Below are 16,308 nucleotides of genomic sequence, written 5' to 3' on the forward strand. Positions count from 1 at the left end.
AGAACGTCTTTTTTCCAACAGTGGGACTTTGCGGGGACTTCTTGCAGATAGCTTGGCTTCACATAGGCGTCTTCTAATTGTAACAGTCCTCACAGGGAACGGCACACCTTCTTTCATCTTCCTGGAGCTGATTGTTGGCTGAGTCCGCCCCATTTTGGCTATTCTTCTATCCATCCGAATGGTAGTTTTTCACTTTCTTCCACGTCTTTCAGGTTTTGGTTGCCATTTTAAAGCATTTGCGATCATTTTAGCTGAGCAGCCGATCATTTTCTGCACTTCTTTATATGTTTTCCCCTCCAATCAACTTTTTAATCAAGGTACGCTGTTCTTCTGAACAATGTCTGGAACGACCCATTTTCCTCAGAATTTCAGAGAGAAATGCACTGTAACCAGCATGTCCAACATTTGCTGCCTTCCTTCCTTAAATAAGGGCAATAATTGCCACCTGTTTTTCAAAGAATGAATGACCTCACTAATAGTACTCCACACTGCTATTATTTTGAACATGCCCCTCAATGAGTGATTCAATGACACAGAATCAGCGGCATGCATGTCATGACTGTTGGGTCTGTTGGATTTCTATGACTCTACTACACCTGCTAGGAAATTATTTGCCATGTAGAAATATCATTTCCACCAAAAACAGCGATTGATCCGGTTAGTGATGTCTGACGGCTATTATTTTGAACACAACTGTATATGTATTATAGAGTATGTGTCCATTTTCTTGTGATGATTGCACAAACGAGGATCTGTCTGTGTATGGCTCCTGCTAAAACTCTCTCGATAAAAGATCCGAGGTGGAGTGTGAGGCAGTCATTGCATCCTAGCGATTGGTGAACAATGCACCCCCCATGTGACCCCCAGCTGATGGAGGTATTTCGGAGAAGGGAAGTGGTTGCAGATTCCTCGGCCGGTTGATTCGAGGGAGAAGGGAGGAAGTGAAGCTTCACAGAACTGGCACTTGGTTCACAGAAGAGGACACCGGGCTGAGACCACGTTACTGGCCAGAGCCGACCCAATCCGCAGCCCTGCTGGACATAACGGGAACTGATCACAGCAGGAAAATCCCCGAGATACAGGAGAGCGATGTACAGATCAGCTCTTCAAACTCATTGCCCCATGGAGGGAGGGAGCGATCGGCAGTGGAAAGTCAGCTGTGTCATACCTTGTAGGTCATTAGAGGACCCCGAACATTAGCTGCATGGAGTCACAGAGACCCCAAACCCGGGACTGAGTGTTACATTCTGACTGGAGGAGCGCTACTAGTCCTCGGGTGCAGAGCCCCCAACTGCGGTCTATTGCAGACGACTCCCGTCCAGTATGAGGAGCACAGTGTAGAGATTACAAATATTCACAGGATGAACTAATCAAAGCCTCTCCCTTACACCGGAGTCCCCATCAAATTCCCTCTTACATCAGTGTCACCCCTTACATCAGAGACCTTATCAAAGCCCACTTACATCAGAGTCCCCATTAAAGCCCCTTTATATCAGAGTCCCTATCAAAGTCTCCCTTATATCAGAGTCCTCCCTTACATCAGAGTTCCCATCAAATTACCCCTTACATCAGAGTCCTCCCTTACATAAGAGTCCCCATTAGAGCCCCTTTACATCAAAGTTGCCCTTGCATAGGATTCCCCCTTACATCAGACTCCCTATCAAAGTCCCCTTTGCTTAGGATTCCCTCTTACATCGCAGTCCTCCCTTACATAGGATCCCCATTAGAGCTTCTTTACATGAGAGTCCCTATCAAAGCACCCCCTTACATAGGAGTCCCCATTGCAGCCCCTTTACATCAAAAACCCCCTTGCATAGGATCCCCCTTACATCAGAGTCCCTATCAAAGTCTCCTTTGCTTAGGATTTCCTCTTACATCAGAGTCCCCATAAAATTACCCCTTACATCAGAGTCATCCCTTGCATAAGAGTCCCCATTAGAACCCCCTTACATCAAAGTTCCCCTTGCATAGGATTCCCCCTTACATCAGACTCCCTATCAAAGTCCCCTTTACTTGGGATTTCCTCTTACACCAGAGTCCTCCCTTACATAGGATCCCCATTAGAGCCCCTTTACATCAGAGTCCCAATCAAAGCCCCCCTTACATATGAGTCCCCATTAGAGCCCCTTTAGATCAAAATCCCCCTTGCATAGGATTCCCCCTTACATCAAAGTCCCTATCAAAGTCTCCTTTAATTAGGATTCCCTCTTACATCAGAGTCCTCCCTTACATAAGAGTCCCCATTAGAACCCCTTTACATCAAAGTCCCCCTTGCATAGGATTCCCCTTACATCAGACTCCCTATCAAAGTCCCCTTTACTTAGGATTCCCTCTTACATCAGAGTCCTCCCTTACATAGGATCCTCATTAGAGCCCCTTTACATCACAGTCCCTATCAAAGCCCCCCTTACATAGGATTCGCCATCATAGTCCTCCCTTACATCAGAGTCCTCATCAAAGCCCCTTTACATCAAAGTCCCTTTTACATCAGAGTCCTTTCTTACATAACAGTCTACATTAGTGCCCCTTTACATGAAAGCCCTTATCAAAGTCCCCCTTGCATAGGATTCCCTCTTACATCAGAGTCCCTATCATATTCCCCCTTATGTTGGACATCCCCTTACATCAGAGTCCCTCATACAACAGAGTCCTCATTAGTGCCCCTTTTACACCAGAATCCCAATCAAAGTCCCCCTCACATAGGATTCCCCCTTACATAAGTGTCACCCCTTACATCAGAGTTCCTCTCAATGTCTCCCTTATATCAGAGTCCTTCCTCACATCAGAGTCCTCCCTTAAATAACAGTCTACATTAGAGCCCCTTTTCTTTAAAGTCCGTATCAAAATTCCTCCTTAAGTCGGACACCCCCTTACAACACAGCCCCCTTACATCAGACTTACTTTCAAAGTCCCCTTTATATCAGAGTCCTCTTTTACATGAGAGTCCCCATCAGAGTCCCTTCTTACATCAGAGGGTCAGATAAAATCAGGCCGTAGTTTGGAGACTCCTTTTCTACAGGTATAGACCTTGTTAAACAATGTAGAACCAAACAATTGGCTACCAAATTTTTCATCCATTCTCTTAATGGTGGTAAAGAACTTGTGGGTTTTCCCAAATATTTTCCACATATTCATTCTTTATGGTCTATGTAACTGGGGGTGTGGCAGGGGGTGTGTCCTCTGCCTTCATACCTTCCGATAAAAGGTGTCTCTCTTCCCCATCTCAGAAAGTTCACATTGAAGTTTTTACTGTCAGTGACTTCCTGTCCAAGTGACACTTGGATAGGAATTCACTTGTGTCACCATGACAGGAAGTGAGAGGAAATTTCCCCAAAGGGGACACAATAATGTCAACCTAACAGAGGATCTAATCCTTCACCATGTTATCCAGAATTAGGAATACAGTTTTAGCTGGAGTCAGGTTAAGACTTTGTAAAAGTCGGCTGAATCCCCCCCATCGAGTGTGAAAATGTCACTACAGTACATTACCACAAACCCAGCCAATGCAGAGACACGACACGGCGTGTGAGAAACAAAGTGTGAGTGTTAGGAGCGCGACTTCACACCTAGGACCCAAAGAAAGAGCGCAAGACGGCGGCCATGACAGCGAAATCCACAATTCATTGATCAGAAGTTCTGGATTTTTACATCCAAACGGCACCCACTTTATTTCACTGCATGTTTATATCATCGGTCTCTGCACCAGAGGAGCTTACACTCTAATGTCCCCCCAACAGTCACACACTATTATTATTATACATTTATATAGCTCTGACATATACCGCAGTGCTGTACAGAGAACACTGAGCCAGTCACATCCAGGGTCGGACTGACAACTCATGGGGCCCCCGGGCAATAGGAAATCATGGGGCCCCTGTGTCCTCACCCACACTCAAACAACACCCAAAAAAGCCTATGAAAGGTACCAGGGGTATCTCATGGGGCCCCCTACTGACCCCGGGCCCTCGAGCAGTGCCCGACTGCCTAAATGGTCAGTCCGCCCCTGGTCCCCACCACAATCACACACTATTCATATTATTATGCATTTATATAGCTCTGACATATACCGCAGTGCTGTACAGAGAACACTGAGCCAGTCACATCAGTCTCTGTACCAGAGGAGCTTACACTCTAATCTCCCCCCACAGTCACACACTATTATTATACATTTATATAGCTCTGACATATACCGCAGTGCTGTACAGAGAACACTGAGCCAGTCACATCAGTCTCTGTACCAGAGGAGCTTACACTCTAATGTCCCCCCACAGTCACACACTATTATTATACATTTATATAGCTCTGACATATACCTCAGTGCTGTACAGAGAACACAGAATTTACATTCACTGATATTTGGGGGATTTTTTTTCATCTTCTTGTTCAGGTTCCCCTGGTGGTGCCATGAAGACGGTGCAGCTCTCTGGGCTATAAATAGCAGGACATGATGTCGGTATTTTGGGTGAAGAACTGACACAGATGCTCTGAGTTCCCCTGCAAATGTCGCAGCCTCAGAGTGTAACGGTCACCCAGCCACAGCGTTTCCACGTGACACGTCACCGTCTACCAGCACAGGGGGACAGAAACGAAACTTGTCAGGACTGCCATGGCTGTATATACAATACAAAAGGTGCAGCGCGTAAATATGTGACATATATGCTAAAACTGATAAAATGTCCAGATGAGACGACAAAATGATATTGTACAATATGCTGCCATGCCGTGCATTTGACATAAATATGCATCAATAAAGCGTAAAAAATGTGAACAGTCCACACATAAAAAGTGATTGATGTGCTCCAAGGTAATCGATAGTGAGTGATCCGTGCTTCTCAGACCATCAAACAGGTGATGTGTCAGAGGGATGTTAAAAATGCACACTCACCAGAAGAAAGATCATGTAGCACATGGTATGTAAGATAAAATCGGAGGTCCCCCTTAAGAGGTGGTCAGCCTGGTCAGGTCCAAGAACTCTCCTTCCTCCCTGGTACTCTGCCCCACAGCTATTGTCCTCCAGGAATGGGCTCTGCGATGATGTTGGCTCATAAAGAGCCAGAAAGAAGAATGCCCATAGTGTAGTATTTTAACATCCAAAACGTTTATTCAAAGTATAGCAACTCAATATGAACAGCAAAAGGAATCAGCACTGACCATGTACAGTATTAAAGATGACCGCCAGACCTCTTCGTGGTATCGGCGGTGGCGTGATGTCACCGCGTATGGCTCCTCCTCTACGCGTTTCGTGCACGAGCACGTAATCATGAGGGGTATGCACATCTGTGCACATCTGTGCATACCCCTCATGATTACGTGCTCGTGCACGAACGCGGCAGCCATCTTTAATACTGTACATGGTCAGTGCTGATTCTTTTTGCTGTTTCCATTCGCTTTGTTTCCATTTTCCATAGCTGTATATACACCAGTCCCTTACACTCAATACAATGTCCCTCTTCTGATCCATCTGTACTATACAACGGTCCCTCTTCTCCACCCAGGTCCTTTTGTCCCTGTTCTGTACCCAAGTCCCTCTGTCCTTAAGTACCGTATAACAGTTCTTCCCCTGACCTTCTGTCCCTTCTTACACCACAATGGTCACCCTTCTGTAATCAAGTCCCTTTTCTTGTTACAATGGTCCCTCTTCTCCTCCCAAGTTCCCCTGTCCTTTGTTACCCCACAACAGTTCCTCTTCTACATCTACACCCTTCTGGTCTCAAGTTTCTATGTCCCCTCTTTACTCCACAATGGTCTCCCTTCAGTACCCAAGTCTCTCTGTCTTTCTTTTTCCCACAATGGTCCCTCTTCTGCACCCAAGCCACTCTGTCCCTCTTTATCCCACAATGGTCCCTCTTCTGCACCCAAGTCCCTTTATCCTTTTTTACTCCACAGTGGTTCCTCTTCTGCACCCAAGTCTCTCTGTCCCTCTTTTGCACCTACATTTCTCAGTCCCTCTTTACCCCACAGTAGTCCCTCTTCTGCACCCAAGTCCCTCCTTACCCCACAGTGGTCCCGCTTCTACACCCAAGTCCCTCTGTCCCTCTTTTGCACCCAAGTCCCTCTGTCCTGTCCCTCAGTAGCTCACAATGGTCCCTCTTCTGCACCCAAATCCCTCTGTCCTGTCCCTCAATACCCCACAGTAGTCCCTCTTCTGCACCTAAGTCACTCCTTATCCCACAGTGGTCCATGTTCTGCACCTAAGTCCCTCTGTCTTATCTCTCAGTACCCCCAAAATGGTCCCTCTTCTGCACCCATATCCCTCTGTCCTGTCCCTCAATACCCTACAGTAGTCTCTCTTCTGCACCCAAGTGGTCCTGGTTCGGCACCCAAGTCCCTCTGTCCTATCTCTCAATACCCCACAATGGTCCCTCTTCTGTACCCAAGTTCCTCTGTCCCATCCCTCAATACCCCACAATGGTCCCTCTTCTGCACCCAAGTCCCTCTGTCCCTCTTTACCTCACAGCAGTCCCTATTTTAGATCTGATGTGTGCATCTGGACAATTTACCAATAATTGCAGAGAAAATTAATAATAAAATATTATGACAAAAATGTGTTTATTTTTAGTCCACTATCATGAATTTGCTTGGAAGTCAATCCACCCAAAAGTGATCTCTTAGTCCCAGGTGGAGTTTGGTGGACCGACTCACACCACGAACTTATTCTTTGACTCAAATGTGTTACCAAAACGTCTGTTGTGTATTTATAGGGGGAACCCTGTACTGGTCTGGTCCGGGGTTAGCAAAAGAGATCCCCGGCCACTTTGTGTACAAACTGAGGGAAGCAGCCGGGAGCTGCCATTGGCCGGCAATTTAAATGGCCGATCTTCCTTGTAAATGTCAGTGTTGCTGTGCAGTAGGTTGTGTACATCGTACAGATCTGATCTTCATACGGAGGCTCAGGACATCTCCCAGGTAAGGTATGTAAGGGAATTTAGCATTTTGAATGTTTCAAGTTTTACTAAAATCACTGCTCCCCGCCAAAACTGAATTTTTTACATTTTTTTGTTTTGCTACCTGTCCCCCAGGGCAGCACCCAGCCCCCCCCCCCCCCCCCCCATATCACATGTTAACATTTTCTTGTCTATTAGCCTCGGTTCACACTATGAACTGCATGTAAATGACGCAGGAACCGCACCTTATTCCTGTTCAATTCACATGCCGTGCAGTGCGGTTTGAGCTCATTCATTTTGAATAGGCTCAAATTGCACCAAAGTCGTGCATTCACCAATTTCAGAACCGTACTACAACTGGGTCGCATGGCACTTTTGTAGCACTGCGTTTGCAACCTGCGTTCGGGGTCTTGTTAACATAGCACTGACATTATTATTATTATGATTATTATACAGGATTTATATTATTGTTATTATTATACAGGATTTATATATTATTATTATTATACAGGATTTATATATTATTATTATACAGGATTTATGTATTATATTATTATACAGGATTTATATATTATTATTATTATACAGGATTTATATATTATTATTATACAGGATTTATGTATTATAGTATCATACAGGATTTATATATTATATTATTATTATACAGGATTTATATATTATATTATACAGGATTTATATATTATATTATTATACAGGATTTATATATTATTATTATTATACAGGATTTATATATTATATTATTATTATACAGGATTTATATATTATTATTATACAGGATTTATGTATTATATTATTATACAGGATTTATATATTATTATTATTATACAGGATTTATATATTATTATTATACAGGATTTATGTATTATATTATTATACAGGATTTATATTATTATTATTATACAGGATTTATATATTATTATTATTATACATGATTAATATTATTATACAGGATGTATATGTTATTATTATTATACAGGATTTATATATTATATTATTATTATTATACAGGATTTATATATTATTATTATACAGGATTTATATATTATTATTATACTGGATTTATATATTATATTATTATTATACAGGATTTATATATTATTTTTATTATACAGGATTTATATATTATATTATTATTATACAGGATTTATATATTATTTTTATTATACAGGATTTATATATTATATTATTATTATACAGGATTCATATATTATTATTATACAGGATTTATATATTATTATTATTATACAGGATTTATATATTATTATTATACAGGATTTATATATTATTATACAGGATTTATATATTATTATACAGGATTTATATATTCCTATTATTATACAGGATTTATATATTATTATTATACAGGATTTATATATTATTATTATACAGGATTTATATATTATTATTATACAGGATTTATATCGCACCAACAGTTTGCTCAGCGCTTTACAATATAACGGGAGACAATACAGCAACAATACAGTTCAATAAAAGAGGGTTAGGAGGGCCCTGATCCTGGGAGCTTACAATCTAGGACATCTGCTGCAGATTGCAAGGTCAGTGCGATTTGAAAGTGGTGCGGGAAACACAGCTATCGCATGGTTTCCCGCACCATACTACAAAATGTCCATTACTGGTCTTTAAAATTTGGCTCCCACTGATTTCAATGGGATTCAGATTCAACATTTGAACTTCAGTAAAATTTACCTGAGCCCACCTCAGACCAAACCAGGTACGTACAGTTCTTCCTAAATGCTCATTTACTGATATTTTAACTCCTTTCCACCCCTTCCAAAAAATGTTGTGTTTGAAAAACCGCTGCACAAATATCACATGACATAAAACAAAAACTGGGGGTTCTAGGTAAGTTTCTAGCAAAAAACACTTTTTTTTTTACACAAATGTGACAAGTGTCAGAATATGCCTGGTCTTAGAGTGGTTAAATAGTTCAGAATGCCTGGGGGGGGGGGACAGGAAGGATTGGCGATCACGTGACCACTGTTACATTTGTCAAAGGATTGGAACCGGTCCTGCCAGCTAGCGAACTTCACCTTGGATCATGAGCTGTCTACTTGGAAGAAAAATATATTTAAAAAATATTTAAAAAATATTCTTCCCAAATATATTGACATATATTTGAAATACTACAATTGTGGCCGTATTCAATATATTTAAAAAACATTTAAAAAAAAAATATATATATATATATACACTGTATGCTGAAATGCATTTTTATTACAAAATATATGAAAAATATTTTTTAACCACAAGCCTACAGGGCACTTGTACCCCCTTCCTGTCCAGGCCAATTTCCAGCTTTCAGCGCTGTCACACTTTGAATGACAATTGCGCGGTCATGCAACACTGTACCCATATGAAATGTTTATCTTTTTTTGTGACAGATAGAGCTTTATTTTGGTGGTATTTAATCACCTCGGGGTTTTTTATTTTTTCTTAAACAAACCAAAAACCACTGAAAATGTTGGGAAAAAAAAGTTTTTTCTTACCGGTAGTTTTTGTTATAAAATTCTGTAAATAAGTGATTTTTCTCCTTCACTGATGTGCGCTAATGAGGCTGCAGTGATGGGCACTGATAGGCTGCACTGATGGACACTGATAGATGGCACTGATGGGCACTGATGAGGAGGCACTGGTAGGTGGCACTGATGGGCATTGACAGGCATCACTGATGGGCACTGAAAGGCAGCACTGATACATGGCACTGATAGGCGGCACTGACTGGCACTGATAGGTGGCACTGATTGGCATTGATAGGTGGCACTGACTGGCACTGATGGGTGACACTGAAAGGCAGCTCAGATGGGAGAAAATGAAAGGAAGCTCAAATGGGCACTGATATGTGGCATTGATGTGCACTGGTAGGCACTGATATGTGGCATTGATGTGCACTGGTAGGCACTGATATGTGGCATTGATGTGGCACTGATGGGCACTGGCACATGGCACTGATCAGCACTGACAGCTGGAACTGATGGACACTGACAGGTGGCACTGCTGGGGCTACACTGATCATCAGTCCCCTGATGATCAGTGTACATGTCCCCTCCGTGGAAAGCCGATTACCGTCTCTCCTCTCCTCTTCTCTGTCAGTGTGACAGCTCGAGAGGAGAGAAATGCCGATAATCAGCATTTCCATGTTTACATGTGATCAACTGTGATTGGACACAGCTGATCACATGACCGAGCCAACATTTTCGGCTCTTTCCGTGATCGGTGATCCGCTGCGTCCGAGGGACACAGCGCACCGCCGATCACCGCACTGCGCCCTCCCTGAGCTGCGCATGTGCAGTGGGAATGGGAGGACGTCATATGACGTCCTCCCAGAACGAGAGAACCGCCTTGTGTCCGTCATATTACTATATGGCGGGCGGGAGGTGGGTAAAATACATTTTCAAATATACTGTATGTCTTTAAAAATACATTTAATACACTTTTGGAATGCATTTACAAATATATGTAAAAATATATGTTAAAATGACTTTTTTATATGTAAAAAAAATCTGAAGAATAGATTTAAAAAATATATATTCAAAAATATTTGTCATATATTTTGTAATATATAAAAACACATTTCAACATGCAGTGTGTGTGTGTATATATATATATATATATTTTATTATTATTATTATTATTATTAATTATTATTTTTTTTTTTACTATTTGATTTTCATTTAAGCCCAGGTGAGGAGGCGGAGCCACAGCCCTGACATGTATCGGGTTATAAACAGTCTGACCTTAGAATAAACTTGTATCTGGACTTGAATATCATAGCGTGGAGCTTCGATTCTGGATTCACTCATTTATGTACAGTATAATGGGAATGACTACTCACAGGTTCTGGCTGCTGCTGTCTGAGGCCGCAATACACAGGTAGGTCTTCTCCTGCAAGACACAGATAGGGGGCGTCAGAGCCGTTTGGGGAAGAATTTCCTCTCACTGAAATCTCATAGAAGCTATAACAGGTGAATGTCATTTCAAAAGTCGTTTTCAATCACTGTTATTCTGCAGCTTCCAATAATCCCTGTGATCCTGCCATGAAGGGTCCTTGTACAGGCACTTATTTTTATAGGGTGACAATGCTCTGTCCCTGACCTCCCGCCTTCCCTTCAGTACAGCCCCCTGCCACGATCTGCCTGCATTGCATAGAGAAGCACCGAGACACAGTGATGACATCACTGGGTGTAAAATAAGGTATGGAATGAAAATGGAAAGCTTATATTTATTAATTACATTATGTTGATGAAGTGGGAGGGAGGAACAAGGGAAAGGCAATATTTGCTCTTATATTTGTCAGACTTTGCAAAAAAAATTAATTGTAACTCCCACCAGGTCATCCCCCTCTGCCAATTACTCATCCTGAGTGTCAGCTCTGTGGACCAGGACTTTAGTTTGCTCATGATGGTGTCACAGCAGTATACAGCTATGGCACCAGGAGGAGATCAGTCATGGGCAGACTCTGACATTAGTAAGCTTGACACACACACACATGCACAAACACCTTCATCATATTGTATTACACAACTCAGCCAGGAGGGGGTGACTGTGATCCGTGGGAGGAACAAGGAGCCTGCACACAGATAAATATATATGTGGCCATTATAAGGGGTTCCCACCATCCCTATGCTGAGTTCCTGGGTCTGTACACCTGCTATGCTCATTTTGAGGGGTTCCCACCATCCCTGTGCTGAGTTCCTGGGTCTGTACACCTGCTGCGCTCATTGTGAGGGGTTCCCACCATCCCTGTGCTAAGTTCTTGGGTCCGTACACCTGCTGTGCTCATTGTGAAGGGTTCCCACCATCCCTGTGCTGAGTTCCTGGGTCCGTACACCTGCTGTGCCCATTATAAGGGGTTTCCACCATCCCTGTGCTGAGTTCCTGGGTCTGTACACCTGTTGTGCTCATTGTGAGGGGTTCTCACCATCCTTGCTATATACAGATAGGTCCATATATATTTGGACACAGGCACAATTTTCATACTTTTGGCTCTGTATGCCACCAGAATAAATTAAAACGAAACAATCCAAATGAAGTGCAGACTTTCAGCTTTAATTCAAGGAGTTGAACATAAATATCAAGTACAAATTTTAGGAGCTGCAACCATTTTTATACATAGTCCCTCCATTTTCAGGGGCTCAAATGTAATTGGACAAATGAATATAATCATTAAAAAAAATGTTCAGTTTTAATATTTTGTTGAGAATCCTATACTGGCAAGGACTGCCTGAAGTCTGGAAGCCATGGACATGACCAAAGACCAGGTTTCCTCCTTTCGGATGCTTTGCCTGAAGTCTGGAAGCCATGGACATGACCAAAGACCGGGTTTCCTCCTTTCTGATGCTTTGCCTGAAGTCTGGAAGCCATGGACATGACCAAAGACCGGATTTCCTCCTTTCGGATGCTTTGCCTGAAGTCTGGAAGCCATGGACATGACCAAAGACCGGGTTTCCTCCTTTCTGATGCTTTGCCTGAAGTCTGGAAGCCATGGACATGACCAAAGACCGGATTTCCTCCTTTCGGATGCTTTGCCAGGCTCTAACCGCAGCTGTCTTCAGTTGTTCTTTGTTTGTGGGTCTTTCTGCCTTTAGTTTTGCCTTGCAAGTGAAATGCATGCTCAATGGGGTTGAGATCAGGTGATTGACTCAGCCATTGCAGAATATTCCACTTCTTTTCCTTCAAAAGCTCCTGGGTTGCTTTTGCAGTGTGTTTTAGCTCATTGTCCATCTGTACTGTGAAGCGCCGTCCAATCAACTTTGCTGCATTTGGCTGAATCTGGGCTGACAGTATATCTGTAAACACTGCAGAATTCTTCCGGCTGCTTCTGTCACATCATCAATAAACACCAATGCCATGCATGCCCATGCCATCACGCTGCCTCCACCATGTTTTACAGATGATGTTGTGTGCTTTGGATCATGAGCTGTTCCAAGCCTTCTCCACACTTTTTTCTTCCCGTCATTCTGCTACAGAATCCATCCAAAGAATGCTTTTCCAGAACTGGTCTGACTGGTTTTTGGCAAAGTCTAATCTGGCTTTTTTATTCTTCAGGCTTATGATTGGTTTGTACCTTGTGGTGAACCCTCTGTATTTGCTCTCGTGAAGTCTTCTCTTGATTGTAGACTTTGACAACGATACGCCCACCTCCTGGAGAGCGTCCTTCATTTGTTGTGAACGGATGTTGTGGACGGGTTTTTCTTTACCATAGAGAGGATCCTGCGATCATCCACCACTGTTGTCTTCCGTGGATGTCCATGTCTTTTTATGTCGCTGAGCTCACCAGTGCGTTCTTCTTTCCTCAGAATGTACCAAACTGTTTATTTGAACACTCCTAATATCTCTCTGATGGATTTGTTTCATTTTGAAGCCTTACAATGGCCTGTTTCCATTGCATGGGCAGCTCCAATGAACGCATGATGTTGGTTCACAGCAATAGATTCCAAATGCAAATCCCACACTTAGAATCAACTCCAGACCTTTTACCTGCTTAATTGAAGAAATAATGAAAGAGTAGCCCACACCTGGCCATGAAACAGCTGTTTCAACTGTCCAATTATTTTTGGTCCCTTGAAAAAGGGGGGTGGCTACTCTTAAGAGCTGTAATTCCTAAACCCTTCCTTCAATTTGGATGTATATACCCTCAAATTAAACACGAGAGTGTGCACTTTCAGCCCATATCCATTACAGAACTATAGCTTGAATATGTTTTGGTAAATACCTGAAAAAAAATAAAATTGTGCCTATGTCCAAATATATAGGGACCTAAATGTATTGTATTTTATATTATGGAAGATGTAACAGGAGGAACTGGAACGGAGCTGGGAATCTCAGTAGGGAGCCATCACTGATGGAGCAGCTCAGACACTTTTTGGATGGACTGACCCTTTAAGGAATAATTAAAGCTGTGGCAGTGGCTTTGATAGCCATGATTTGGAGGCGAGTTGGGGGTCCTGTCAGTTGTCACGGTCGGGGGGACAGCGCCTGTCCTGCGGTCTGTAGCATCTTCTGTGAGATGGAGCTGCTGCAGCTGTTTCCTTCCTGCTGGTCCCTCAGCACAACCATCTGCAGACAACGGGCACAGCTCAATCTGTGCTCAGAGTGTTACACAACCCGCCAGCCTTTCCTGTTCCTCCTTCTAAGTGCCACACTGGGGGGTGTGATGTAAGACACCATGGGAGTATTTTTATCCCTCAGCCCCCATCTGCAACACTAAGGAGAACTAGAACATATACCCTAATCACTGTCTGTACTGTGACCGTTGCATGTGACACCTTTGCTGTTCCATATTTCATGGAACCCTGCAGCCCAATCTGTGGCCCCGTGGGTGCTTCCCTTGCGGCCCTCGGTCAGCAGTGGGAGTGTGGATTTTGTAAAGTCTTCTCTTGCATTACATATACTGAGCAACTTCTTCCCGCCCTGGTTATCTCTCGCCTTGACTACTGTAACTCCCTCCTCATTGGCCGACCTCATCGCAGGCTATCCCCTCTTCAGTCTATCATGAATGCTGCTGCCAGACTCATCCACCTTACTAACCATTCCATATCTGCCACCCCTCTCTGCCAATCCCTCCACTGGCCTCCATCCCTCTCTGCCAATCCCTCCACTGGCCTCCACCCCTCTCTGCCAGTCCCTCCACTGGCCTCCATCCTCCTCTGCCAGTCCCTCCACTGGCCTCCATCCCTCTCTGCCAATCCCTCCACTGGCCTCCATCCCTCTCTGCCAATCCCTCCACTGGCCTCCACCCCTCTCTGCCAGTCCCTCCACTGGCCTCCATCCCTCTCTGCCAGTCCCTCCACTGGCCTCCATCCCTCTCTGCCAATCCCTCCACCTCTGCCAGTCCCTCCACTGGCCTCCATCCCTCTCCGCCAGTCCCTCCACTGGCCTCCATCCCTCTCTGCCAATCCCTCCACTGGCTTCCATCCTCCTCTGCCAGTCTCTCCACTGGCCTCCATCCCTCTCTGCCAGTCCCTCTACTGGCCTCCATCCCTCTCTGCCAATTCCTCTACTGGCCTCCATCCCTCTCTGCCAATCCCTCCAGTGGCCTCCACTCAGTGTCCTCCACACCTCTCTGCTAATCCCTCCACTGGCTTCCCATTGCCCAATGAATAAAATTCAAAACATTAACAATCACATATAAAGCCATTTATAACTCCGCCCCAAATTACATCACCAATCTTGTCTCCAAATATCACCCAAACAGTCCTCTCCGCTCCTCGCACGACCTCCTGCGCTCTAGCTCCCTTTTGTCCTCCTCCCATGCTCGTCTCCAGGACTTCTCCAGAGCTTCCCCCATCCTCTGGAACTCTCTACCCCATTCAGACTATCGCGATCTCTGAAAACCTATCTCTTCAGGGAAGCCTATCCTGCCCTCAACTAATAATGGAATCTTCTATTCCTCCTACCAGTCCATCCCCCACAGTTACTACAGTTACTTTTGTACCACTAGCCCCTCCCTTTTAGATTGTAAGCTCCCAGGATCAGGGCCCTCCTATCCCTCTTGTATTGAACTGTATTGTTGCTGTATTGTCTCCCATTATATTGTAAAGTGCTGAGCAAACTGTTGGCGCCATATAAATCCCGTATAATAATATATAAATCCTGTATAATAATAATAATACTTTATATCATTCACGGCCCATTTGGTGACCTTAGGGGCCACTGCTGAAGCCCTCTATACATCACAACTAGAGATGAGCAAAGTATTCAAAAATTCGATTCGGCTGATTCGGCAAATTCGAGGAATAAATTCGATTCGATGCGAATATATTCGCTGCGAATTTAACTTATAAAAGGGTGTTTCTAGGCTTCAGAGAGCCTTCATATTAGTGCAGAACACTGTACCTTTAATTTAAATGCCCTTGGAGTCTGCTGGGGAAGAGAAATAATACTGTCAGTCAGTATGACATGCAGATGAGTGCCGTCGATCTTAGAATCACCGCACACTTCACTCATTTGGGCAGTCACGGGGCCAAAACCAGAGTGTGGAGCCACAGTGTGGCGGTGGAGGCAGCAGCAATGGGAGGCCATACAGCACCCTATGACAAAAATGGAACCCACCAGCAGTGTGAGGAGACCTGAAAGTGGCACATGGCAGAGTGTGGCGATGGAGACAGCAGCAATGGGAGGCCGTACAGGGACCCATGAGAGACTCTGGACCTGGCAGCAGCATGAGGAGGCGGTATAGGGGCCCATGGCAGATTACGAGCCTGGCAGCAGCAATGGGAGGCCCGTAATCTGCCAGCACCCTATGACAAAAAATGGAACACACCAGCAGTGTGAGGAGACCTGAAAGTGGCACATGTTTGGGGCATGATTCATGGCGGATTTAGTCAGTTGTGTCAGGAACTGGTGGTTTGAAATCCAGACTAATCCACGCCTGAATCATTTT

At 43.9% G+C, this 16,308-nt stretch overlaps 1 protein-coding gene across 3 annotated transcripts in view; it reads right to left on the bottom strand.

Moving 5' to 3' along the window:
- The window catches only part of LOC149467503 (dual specificity protein phosphatase 22-A-like), a 74,611-nt gene that overhangs the window by 29,119 nt on the left and 29,184 nt on the right, over positions 1-16,308 (bottom strand). For all 3 annotated transcript variants that reach the window (XM_089671576.1, XM_089671577.1, XM_089671578.1), the window contains one exon: positions 10,759-10,808. In XM_089671576.1, the coding sequence (XP_089527702.1) occupies positions 10,759-10,808 (50 nt within the window). The remainder of the gene's footprint in view (positions 1-10,758; positions 10,809-16,308) is intronic.

Source organism: Staurois parvus, unplaced genomic scaffold (genome assembly GCF_062004578.1).
Source record: "Staurois parvus isolate SC_StPar_1 unplaced genomic scaffold, SC_StPar_1.0 ptg000107l, whole genome shotgun sequence".
Classification (NCBI taxonomy): Eukaryota; Metazoa; Chordata; class Amphibia; order Anura; family Ranidae; genus Staurois; species Staurois parvus.